The 12,136-nt window shown below is 34.2% G+C and overlaps 3 protein-coding genes across 5 annotated transcripts in view; 1 reads left to right on the forward strand and 2 right to left on the reverse strand.

Annotated features, from left to right (window-relative positions):
* Positions 1-321: 321 nt before the first annotated feature.
* On the reverse strand, positions 322-1,256 carry LOC120631383. The gene has a single exon (XM_039900922.1). The coding sequence runs from the start codon at positions 1,197-1,199 to the stop codon at positions 657-659; it is 543 nt and encodes a 180-aa protein (XP_039756856.1). The 5' UTR covers positions 1,200-1,256; the 3' UTR covers positions 322-656.
* Positions 1,257-2,594: 1,338 nt separating this feature from the next.
* Positions 2,595-5,743, forward strand: LOC120631354 (DNA repair protein Rev1). 2 transcript variants are annotated; one of them, XM_039900872.1, is made up of 2 exons: positions 2,595-2,685; positions 2,805-5,743. In XM_039900872.1, the coding sequence occupies exon 2, from the start codon at positions 2,841-2,843 to the stop codon at positions 5,535-5,537; it is 2,697 nt and encodes an 898-aa protein (XP_039756806.1). In that variant the 5' UTR covers positions 2,595-2,685; positions 2,805-2,840; the 3' UTR covers positions 5,538-5,743. The 2 variants fall into 2 exon arrangements, with proteins under 2 accessions (XP_039756806.1, XP_039756805.1); XM_039900871.1 differs by having other exon boundaries at positions 2,609-5,743.
* A 905-nt stretch (positions 5,744-6,648) lies between these two features.
* LOC120631355 (tubulin-specific chaperone cofactor E-like protein) overlaps positions 6,649-12,136 on the reverse strand; it is a 43,211-nt gene continuing 37,723 nt past the window's right edge. Inside the window, exons 6-8 of one of the 2 annotated variants that reach the window (XM_039900874.1) lie at positions 8,169-8,300; positions 7,368-7,467; positions 6,649-7,262 (exon numbers count right to left, since the gene is read on the reverse strand). In XM_039900874.1, coding sequence (XP_039756808.1) covers positions 7,143-7,262; positions 7,368-7,467; positions 8,169-8,300 — 352 coding nt within the window. In that variant the 3' untranslated portion in view covers positions 6,649-7,142. Of the gene's footprint in view, positions 7,272-7,367; positions 7,468-8,168; positions 8,301-12,136 lie in introns of both variants that reach the window. The other variant, XM_039900873.1, reaches the window with a different exon arrangement.

Below are 12,136 nucleotides of genomic sequence, written 5' to 3' on the forward strand. Positions count from 1 at the left end.
TGAACAGTATTTCATGTAGAGAATAAGGTAATTTTATAACTAAAATATAACTTGACATAATTTTTTTATTATCTTTAAGAAATGGCAAATGTCGCTTTATGTGGGCGTTTCATTGTGAGATTCAAACACCTGTGCGAGGACTGTTATACACAGTTTAATTATTTATGTAATATATAATTATTGTAACTGTAGAAAACTTCCTATTATTTTGTAGTACAATGGAGTATAATAAATGATTCGGAAATGTGTAATCTATTATTTTATTTCTTATCTCTCACAATCCCAATAAAATTACTTTATTATGAAAATGTAACAAGCTGATATAAGCTGAAATATTATTAAGAATTCTGAGGTAACAAAGAAAGTGTACTATTAGCTGAGAAATGCATACATATTAAAAAAATCAACATTTTGGGTATTAGTTGTGCAATAGGGGGCCTAAATTCCAGCTATATACTATAATTATTCGATAATGAGTCTCCAATTTAACTCAATTATTGGTACATCTGCATCTGTTTTTAGCCTTCAGACCCACACGGAAACAGGGTTGTGAGAGTATACTGGAAAAGAGAGTTTTCCCCAGCTGAGGGGCATTTATTAATTAAAGTGCATCAGCATATGCACTCCATATTATATTTGTCACACATTGTCTCATATCAAATATTTATATTAGGTATTCCAGTATTTACACCAAGAGATACTTCTATATATTTCAATAACCTTTGCGCTAGGAAATTCGCATCTTCTTGTTTTGACACATCTGCAGTCAACATATCAAGTCTGTTCTCAGAGCAGAATGTAATTATTTCACTTGTATTCACTGCCATTGCATGTATCGGGGAATCTGTTGCATTCACTAGCACCACACGGCGTATTCTCAGATCAGGATGTACTTGCTCCAAGACTTTACTCGCCCAATCTATGCAAAATAGTCTACTAGTATCCACTGCAACAATAACAAAATCTATAGATAGTTTACCCGTTAACTCCGATTGTTTTGCTATATCTTCCAAACACAATGAACGTAACACAACTAGCTTCCATCTAAAATCACCCATTGCGTGAACATCCAATAATGCCTCGGATATATTTTCAATAACATTATTGTTAGAAGAGAGCACAACAACTGATAAACTGTTTCTGCAGCAAGTAGGGCCAACCCATGGTGCTATAATAGCATTTTCTTCTATTGTAGACATTGCGATACACTGAATAAAAAAAACGGTAATTTTTATTTATTTTTAAATATTTTTAAAATTAACACTAGTCGTGAATTTCAAGTAGTAGGTACCTACCGTTAGATGTTCAAAATTAAAACTGTCAGAACAACGTCAAATTCAAAAATTCAAAATCTGACAACTTGTACCATAGCATAAAGAGCTCTAAGAGTTGCAGAAAAAATCGATTGGTGAAAGATAATGTATGATTTAAGAACAACGACGAATAAATGGATCTAAATATAGACCTATATCTTGTACTTGTGAATAAAAGTGTAAAGCGTTGAGTTAAAATATCTTGTGCTTTGAGGCTGTACTCATTTTCCAGACAGTGCTCATAAGTTAATAGTGTTGTGAAATATCGGTTTATCGATAAATTGTTTTTAAGACATCCGAGGTCTTATTAGCTTAATCAATAGGTACTTTCCATTTTGCAGATTAAAAGCAGTGATCGGATTACTTTCGGGAGGGACCGAGTGTTTCAATTGTGAAGGAAAACATAGCGAAAAAACCTGCATGCCTAATAGTTCTCCTCATTGTCCTCAAAGGCATGTGAAATCTACCAATCTGCACTAAGCTAACTAGATCACTCCTGGATTCAGTCGAAATCGAACAAAGCATCTTTCTTACCGGTAATATACCTACCGTACCTACCTACAGAAACTATCCAAAATAAATAAAGCTAAGTTTATCTTAACCCTGCTCTAATAGTTTCCCACAAATATTTATATTAGAGAAATGATTTTTAGATTCGGTACAAAACAGCAAAATTGACCTACCGTTTCTCACTGTTCATCTCTAGGGCAGCCTCTTAAGCCCATGAGGAAAAAGAGTACAAAATAATGCATTTCATTGTTATTTTACCCTGGTGTATGCCTAATATCTCAGATACGTGACCTAATCCGACGGTCGATTGGCACAGTTGTATGGAGGGTAGAGGTAAGGAGAGTCATCTTATATGGGAGAAAAGTTGAAAAAGTGTCCAGTTGTATGCGCTAAATAACAGTTCAAAAATCCTCCACAATGGCGCTGGTGGATGCACAGGGTATGGTATGAATGTAGCAATCGTAGATGAATTGAAGTATGCCGAGTAAAAAAATTTAATGTCATTATCGACTAAAGTAGTTAATTATTGAGAATTTCAACAACTTACGTTGTACAAAATATTGTGGTAAATATAACCTTACTTCCTTGTTTATTTTTCAAGCCTACTCTAACAATATTTATATTTGGCGCTTCTTTTAAGAGTTACCTTGATGCAAATGTGGCGCCATCCTAATTTAATACATTTTGACGACACTTTTTCATATACACAGATGATCCTCCTTACCTCTACCCTCCATACTCTAGGTAGGTCATATTTATTTACTGGTGTGGTAGGTAACCAATAACCACGCGCACAACACAGGGAGTTTGGCGGGAAAAAGAATAAAGTAATAGACATTGTTGACTCAGTAACTGTAAATTGGTAAATTGGTTTATGAAGTTATTGTTCACTCGACTGTTGTGAACTGCGAGTTTATGAAATTTTTTGCAAATACGTATTAAAATTTTAAATATTTTTCAATGGCTAATAGAGATGACAAGTTTCCAGACAATGGCTTCGAAGCTTGGGGTGGATATATGCATGCTAAAATTGCTAAATTGGAACAGCAGTTCTGTTCTGGGATTGGCAAAGCCGAAAATCAGTTATCAAATATTTTTAATGGAGTAAGTATTTACGTTAACGGTTTCACTGTACCATCGGCGGACGAGTTAAAGGAATTGATGGCAAAACATGGTGGGATTTATCACACATACCAGAGGAGTGATGACTATATTATAGCTTCTAATTTACCTGACACAAAGGTTAAAAATATGTCTTTAGCTAAAGTAGTTAAACCTGAATGGATAACAGACAGCATATCAGCCAACCGTTTACTGGACTTTAAAGATTACTTACTTTATAGGAATTCTAGAACACAACCCTGGTTAAATTTTAATCAGAAGAAAAGGTCAGACGTTTTAGAACATAGAATTCATAAAAATTATCATACAATAGATGCCAACAAAGACTATCAAAGGAAGGAAGAATTCAAGGACAAGGAAAGCAGTTTTATCATGTGTAATGAAAATTTTATTGAACCACAGCAGCAATCAACTGCATTAAATGTTAATGATTCTAAGAAAACCCAAGCTGTAACTAAGTCAGCAGCCGATCCTAATTTTATTTCAGAATTTTATAATAACTCAAGGTTGCATCATATATCCCAACTTGGTGCATGTTTCAAACAGTATGTCAATGATCTTCGAGAAGAAAGTAATTTTGAATTTCCTGCCCATGATGAATTTAAGTCAAAAATATTCTCAATTAGCAACACTAAGAAAAATACCTCAAATATTGTATTTCAAGATTCCAGAGTCATAATGCATATTGATATGGATTGTTTCTTTGTTTCTGTTGGATTACGTAACAAGCCTGAACTTAGAGGAAAACCTGTTGCTGTTACACATTCTAAAGGTGGTCAACCTCGATTAAAAAGACCAGGTGTAGATAGAGAAACTGAATTCAATTTATATAAGCAAAAACAGATCAAGAAACTAAGTAAAGCAATGGGAATAGCTGAAGATATGAAAATTGAGACAAGGATTGACAATATCACAGATGAGGATGATAAATATGGATCTATGAGTGAAATTGCTTCATGCTCGTATGAGGCTAGAGCTAAAGGAGTAAAAAATGGGATGTTCATGGGCGCCGCTTTAAAGCTTTGCCCAGACTTGCAAACAATTCCATATGATTTTGAGGGCTACAAAGAGGTAGCGTACACATTGTACAACACCATATCTCAATATACATTAGACATAGAAGCAGTTTCTTGTGATGAAATGTATGTAGATTGCACTGAACTGTTAAAAACTTTAAATGTAAGTGTTCATGATTTTGCATTTGCCATAAGAGATGAAATTAAAAGAAAAACTGGATGTCCGTGTTCAACTGGGTTTGGTGGTAATCGTTTGCAAGCAAGACTGGCCACAAAACAAGCTAAACCAAATGGACAGTTCTTTCTAACATCTGATCTTGTTGATGAGTTTATGTATAATATTAATCTTAGAGAATTACCTGGAGTTGGTAGGCAGATATCAACGAAACTAGAGTCTCTGGGGCATATCACTTGTGGCTCACTTCAGATTCTATCACTTGCATCTCTTCAACACCATTTAGGCATTAAAGTTGGCGCACAATTGTATGACCAATGTCGTGGATGTGATACACATCCATTAACATTTCATACAGTAAGAAAATCAGTCTCGGCTGAGGTCAACTATGGCATACGTTTTGACAATTATAAGCAATGTGAAGAATTTTTGAAACAACTTTCAGCAGAGGTACATTCGAGAATGCAGCAATTTAAAGTAGTAGGAAAGTGTATAACTCTAAAACTTATGGTAAGAGCCAAAGATGCTCCTCTAGAAACTGCAAAATTTATGGGCCATGGATTCTGTGATCCTATCAGCAAATCTACAACATTACAGAATGCTACAAACGATATAAACATAATAACTAAAGAAGTAATTTCTATCTGCAAGAAACAAAATATAGACCCAAAGGAAATGAGGGGTATTGGAATTCAAATAACTAAATTAGATTCAATAAATAGTAAACAAGTCAGGGGCCCAATTAATAAGTTCTTTACAAGTAAAGCTTCTCTTAAAACTGAAGACCAACTCAACAACACAGAAACATTTTGTAATATTGATCAAAATAATCTAGGAACTGGAGATAGAAAAAATATAAAAAATCCATCAACACCAAAGAAACATAATGCCATTTCACCCGAAATTAAATCTCCGGTTCTAGGAACTGTAAAATCTTCTATAGTAGGGAAGAGAAGAGGCAGACCAAGATTTGTGAAGGCTGAAGCCTCCACATCTCAAAATCTAATGAGCAAATTTCTTCAAGGGAAAAGTGTTGCAAATGAAATTTGTGTAAAAAAAGAGTCTATTAAAGAACAAATGCCAGAAGAAGCCCTTGTAGAAAAAGTAACTACACCAGGGTTACTTAGTCTACCTTGGGAAAATGTGAGAGAACTGTTAAGAGCTTGGTTTGACAGTGGTCAGTCACCAAAACCTTGTGATGTTGAGTTAATTGTAGCATACCTCAAAGGAATGGTAACCAGTAAGAATATAGATAAAGTATATATTTTGGTTAATTTCATAAAACGACGAATCCATGGAATGAAAAATGATATGTGGAATCCTGTTGAAAAGTGTGTTGTTGAAGAAGTACAAAATGCTATGTTGGCTGTTTATGGGAAAAAGTTATTGATAAATAATTAAGCTAGTGAAATTATCTATTTCATATTTATAAATACCTATTATGTAGTAATAGTACTAGAGATTCTTGGATAAAATTTAATTTTTTATTTAATAAAATGATAAAGGGGGAAAACAAACAAAATTTTACGAGTTTCATGTATTTATTTAAATTTGATTCTATCAAGATAAAGACAAAAATTCATCATTATAATATACTGCCTGAAGCTGTTGCTTAAACAGTACAAAACATTTTGCTTTTGGCAGAGAAGTGGAACATTTTTCAACTTTCCATTTAAAATAATTAAAAGTTATGAAAAGGAAAGTAACTATGCCCTCTGTAATAAAATAAATTCACTTTTCCCACAATTTGTGGACATCTTAATTTTAGTTAGGTAAGTATGTCTCAATTACAAAATTTTGCAAAATGGCAGTTAGTATCACTTTGTCTTGTTAATAATAATAAGTATGATTAATAGATTTAATGGCCATTGACATTCTCACTGTAAATTACACAGGCATGAAAATAATCACATGCACCATCACAATTAATCCAATCGCGGCTTTAGTCATTCGTTTATCTAAAATTTACTATCACAGATGTTTATTGCAAAAGAAAAAAAAAAGAAAAATACATTTTTATGTGTTGAACCGTTTTACTGCACAAAAACAAATGTGCAAAAAGAATTTTAAAAAGCTTTCAGCTTAGAATATATTTATAACTTAAATCTAAATTTTTTGTGACGCCATTCATTTATTTCAATACAAACATATAATAGAATTAAATCTTAAACACTCCCTTTAATTTATAAAAAAAATCCTACGAATTCTAGTAGGTTAGTAGGTTCAATATAACATAGTCTTTAGTTACAAATCTGTTAATTTTTCAATGACAAGTAAACTACCGTCATTCTACTATACTACCACCTGATCGAAAAGTTACTCATTCCATAAATGTGCATAGTTTTGAGGGGTTTAGACATCAAGTTAAATCGTTTGTTCAGATTTCTACAGCAAAAATATGATAAATAAAAGTATTTGAATGTCTTTTATCTAGTTTCCATTAAAGTAAACTTTGTGCCATTTTGGTACATAGATACAATTCTGATTTATGGAAACTACTTTGTTTTTCTGCTAATATTTACTAAAAGTGTTCAGATGTGTAATCCACTACAGAAAATTGCATTAAAGTATACTGTTGGAACAAAACGAATGTCCTGCTAAATTGCTACTTTTTACTTTACAAACACTAATATTTTGATCATCAGATAAGGTATTAGTGACTTAAGAACATGATACGAGTACCTACTTAATTCAAACTTAAAGGTACGAGCTAGCAATCGAATGCAAGATTTTTTGGTGTGTTAAGCTGGGGCTTCTGTAAAAATTCCTTATTACTTAAACTTTTTGTCTTTTTTTAGTAATACAGTTTGCCAGAAAGTTTCGTCATCATTAATACGCGTTTAAAATTAAAAAAATATATTTTCAAATCTTTTATTAAGGCTGAATTTATTCAAATTACCTTTTCTCAATAATAAAATATATTGCGACGTTGCTAGATCTTATACGAGTACAGTTTAACTTGCAAGTCAAATGACGGTAGTTGTTAAAAACTATCAAGATACATTTTCATGCCCCAGAGTTGGCGGAAATCGAGTGCTTCAGTTTTGACTCTATGATGATTTCGTCCCCCGACCGGATGTTGTATGAATACAGCTGTTTCGTTGGGTACTTCATTTCCTCGGGACCCTGAAACATCTCCAAAAATAAGCATATTATTATTCGACCAGGGTAGGGTAGGATTAGGATTTTATTTGACACAACTTGTGTGGCTTAAACATAAATACTATTTACCTGTGAGTCTCTCAGTTCCTGGTCAACGTAGAACAAACGCATTTTAGAAGGGGGGAATCCCGCTAGCCGCTCAAGCCGCGTCTTAAGATCGGAGACAGTCCTATAAAACAAAAAACATTGATCATAAAATAAATGATGATATAATATTTTAATCTTTATTCCTTTGGAGGTCCTCTACCCGAAAAAGTCCCTCCAAAATTAATGGTTTAGCTGATTTGTTATGTTAGGCCGTCCAAACAGAAACGTCTTTGTCTTCTTATTATTTCGCGCGCTAATAGTTTAAGTCGAAAGACTACCGGCAGCATTAGATCAAAATATTTCCTATTAAATTATTGAGCTCAGTTTTTAACAGTATTTTTGGCGTAAATTCAACGAACTAGTAGAGGCTAACGTCGCGTCGTTTACCACTTCGAATGAGTGATAGTCGCATTCATGAACCACATCAAGGATTAACAATAGATGGGTCGATTTTTGTCTTTTAGCTTTAGTGTAAGAAAGGAATTAGCCTAAGTATGCTTACATGTAGCTTGTGTAAAATAGACTATTAGGGCTTCATAAATCAACGTAGCATAACGTTCTGTCATTTAAAAATTCAAATAAAGAAAATCTTTATTCATTTGTCCGCACAGGCATTTGATAGCCGCGCCGTCAATAGTCAGCAAAAAAAAACCCCAAACTATTCCGACGTTATACCACGTTTATTAATATATCATATTGCGTGAGATCCGATACATTACTAGGCTACAATTAATATGAAAAAGGTTATCATTAGGAATATGTAGCACTGAAGATCAACTTTACCTGTAAACGTCGACAGTCCTCACTTCGCTAGTGTCTCCGCACGTGAAGGTGATTTGCACTCGCTTTTCCGGTCGCAAGTCAATCGAAACTAGAGGATCCAGTTTCCCGTGAACGCCTACAAGCTCCCAGTATCTAGAATACGAAAATACAGGATCAAGTAAATCAATTTGAAGACCTCACTGGCTCAGCGGTTTTAAGTCTGAGATTCCTGATAATTCCTACATATTCTCTGCTCTCATCATTTCATCATTCATATGCAAGAACGTTTATACAATATCAAGATGTTGGTAAACAAAATAGTTAGTTCAGAGAGCATAACATTCTACTAAATTAATAGTGTGCAAATTTGGTTCAGGGATATTAAATAGATCAACCTTAATTAATGTCAAATTAAATTAAAATAAACACTAAAAAAACATGATAAAATTAAAAACGACAGTAATTAAATAAATAAATAACCAAATCGAAATAAATGATCAATAATTTATATTTAAAATTATTTCGTTTATAATAAATATTCTTTTACATCATAATAACATTTTTCGAGAAGCATTTTACTTAATTTATTCTTAAACATATTAAGATTCATGTCTTCGAAATCGGTTGGTAGTTTATTATATATTTTTACAGCCATACCGCAAGCACATTTCATATATGTACTATTGCATCGTTTTGCAGTACAGAGCTTGTTGGGATATCTGACGACTTTATACGTATTATATTCACAATTTCTTTTGCAATCATTTGTATATCTTTTACACATATACATCTATCTCTCGTATACATACAAGGCAGAGGTAGTAAACCTAATTGCCTAAAAAGAGGTTTACAAATTTCTAATGGCTCTACGTTGCAAATAGACCTTTGAAATGGTCTGGTAGACAAACATGCGGCTAAGCGATTTAGCGTTCCGGCACGATGTCTTGAAGAAACTTAATAGGGGCATGGGTTTAATATAATCGATATATACCCAACAGGTTAGCCCGTTACCATCTTAGACTATATCATCATTTACCAGCAGGTGAGATTGCACTTTAGGGCTACTTTGTAGTCTAATAAAAAAAATCCGGTGTGGTAATTATCAACTGATATGGGTATGATGAGTGGGATTGGAACACATTAAGGATTAAACGAAAGTCTGTCTATAATATTTTGTCGATTTCCGTTATTAATCTAATCCGATTTAAACCCTGACGCACTAGCTACTTGTTGTAAGAATTTTCCATTTTTGTTGCGTGGCATCGCAACACCACTAAATGCTTACTTTTTGATAATTGTTATCATACTTTGAATGGTGAGTTCCCAACGAGGCACGCCCAAACGTGTCACGCTGTGACGCGTTGGGAATTTTTTCCCATCGAGTCACACTCTCTGTTTGGTGTGACTGGTTGGGAACTGTAATGCAAAAAAGAGTTGCAGCGAGTGACAGGTAACTTGATGGGAAAAGAAAATACCCAACGAGTCACACTTTTTAATTTGTATGGGCGATGATGATAGAATGATGAATTTTCATGGGAGCAAAATCATCGAGGGGTAAAAACTTTCTTCTTTATTCTAGGAACTGCGTTTTTTTACTTTCCCAACTATTCTCAACGAGTCACAGTGTGACACGATTGGGTGTGACTCGTTGGGAACTCACCCTTTAAAATATTGTAAAATGGTAGGTAAATAGTAAAAGAAATATATCACCGGATTAGCACTAATGCTGCTGCATAATGCAAACGCAAAGCTCACAAAGAATGGCACTACGTTTAGACATGCCAGTTTAGTCGACCCTTTCTCAGTCAGCGTTGTTATTATTTATGTCCTGTTAAAGTTCGTAAGTCTTTGTAAATCAGTTGAGGCCGTCAGATTTCAAGGTATAAAGGTTTTGTTATTTACTCGTAGTTATCGCGTTTTCTATTAGACGCTACGCTTAACTAAGACGCTACGGTAACGTAAGTAGGTATCTATTACATACCTACTTATTCTCAGATTTATTCTGCTTTGTACTTTCGCACCCTTTAAGCAGTCACAACCTAGTGGTCACGACTTCGGCTTTGGCGTTTTTTTGAAGTTATACTTCTTTTGGCGTTTCAGGGAAAAATTATGAGAGTAAATTTTTACGATGCCCGCACACGCCGTCACGACACCCTAAAGTTAGCTATAAGGTTTGACAGTGTACACTCAATTTGCAGATGAAATTTTTGAAAAGATTATAAATTTTTATCTCGTTACCGCCAAAGGAGTATAACTTCTAACGCGTGTACATAAATAAACACACGTTTTTTTATCAGTACTATAAGTGTTATTATTATGTTTATAAAATAAACAATGTAGGAATGACGTGCATAAGTGCTGTACCTATAGCCTAAACTAAATAAAGATTTGATTTATTAGCCTCCTTTTCGGGGGGACCGAGTTCGATTCCCGGCACGCACCTCGAACTTTTCGGAAAAGCATTAAAATATCATTAAAGTGCGAAGGAAAATATCTTCAGGAAACCTACATGCCTGGGAATTCTCTATAACGTTCTTAAAGGTATGAGACTTCCGCATTTAGCCAACTTGGTGGACTACGACCTAAACCCTTCTCGAGAGGGGAGCCGTGACCTGCAGTGGTAAGTTAATGGATCGATGATGATGACGATGACTCTTCAAGGTCGAAGAAAACCGAATTGCCCCTCGGTATTACCTATTCAGTCATCCATGTATGACAGTCGACTGGCGCAGTAAGCAGCGACCCTGCTTTCTGAGTCCTAGGCCGTGGGTTCGATTCCCACAACTGGAAAATGTTTGTGTGATGAACGTGATTGTTTTTCAGTGTGTATGTTTATCTGTATATTATAAGTATTTATGTGTATTATATTCATATAAATATTCAACAGCTATCTTAGTACCCATAACACAATCTACGCTTACTTTGGGGCTAGATGGCGATGTGTGTATTGACAGAGTACAAAAAAAAAAAAGCTTAAAACCGTAAAATAACGTAATTTATTATACAACGTGCTTAAATGCTCGTATGTATACGTTGAGCGAATTAAAAGTGTGTTAACTATTACGAATTCAATGTCTTCACACAATGCGGATTGTCTCATTAGCATTTCGCTGGTCAGAGATTGAGGTTAATTCACTATTCGCAATGTTATACCACCTACGATTTATTCCTTATAAATTAGACCTTCGTTCTACTTTCCTAAAGAAGATGCATCCTTTAAAATTAAAACACAGACATCTATTGAATCTTATGTAACAAAAAGCCATTGTTGACCATGTAGATCCTTATCCGGAGGTCGAGCAATAGATATCAAACAATTTTTACTTATCCATTGACATAAAACTGAACCTTTACGGTTATAACCTAGTGGGTAAGACTTCAGCTTCCCTTTCGTGGGGATTAAGTTGAACCCCCAGCATACGCTTCTCAACTTTTCAGAGTAATGTGCGTTCTAACCAACAAAATAATTCGCTTTATCTAACTTTTGCATACAATTGTGCAAACACAATGTGCATGCATTTAAACTAACTAAAGCTAAACTAACTTCAATAATACCTCAAATAATCAAAAATATATATATATATATATATATATATATATATATATATATATATATATATATATATATATATAATAATTGACGGCCCACCTGATGGCCTATAAACAAAGTACCTAAACCTTCGTAGGGCATGCATAGAACTCGTCCCACAAAATGCAGCCCTGTGTCCATCAACCTGAGGCGTAGGTACGCCTCATATTCCTGTATATACACCGGCAACTATGCCTTTTTTTATGTGTTCCTTCCTATTTTCCTCCGACATGACGGTCGGAGACTGTTCTAGGTCGGTACTAACAATTTCACTCAGTTATTGTTTTTGCTCTGTTCTGTGTATTCTCATATACATTGAGGTGCAGATTTGTCATGCGGTGTACATTCTTATCTATCACGCTTTTATAAGTTATTATAAAAAAATGCCTTTCAGATCGGA

This window comes from Pararge aegeria, chromosome 18 (genome assembly GCF_905163445.1).
Source record: "Pararge aegeria chromosome 18, ilParAegt1.1, whole genome shotgun sequence".
Taxonomy (NCBI): Eukaryota; Metazoa; Arthropoda; class Insecta; order Lepidoptera; family Nymphalidae; genus Pararge; species Pararge aegeria.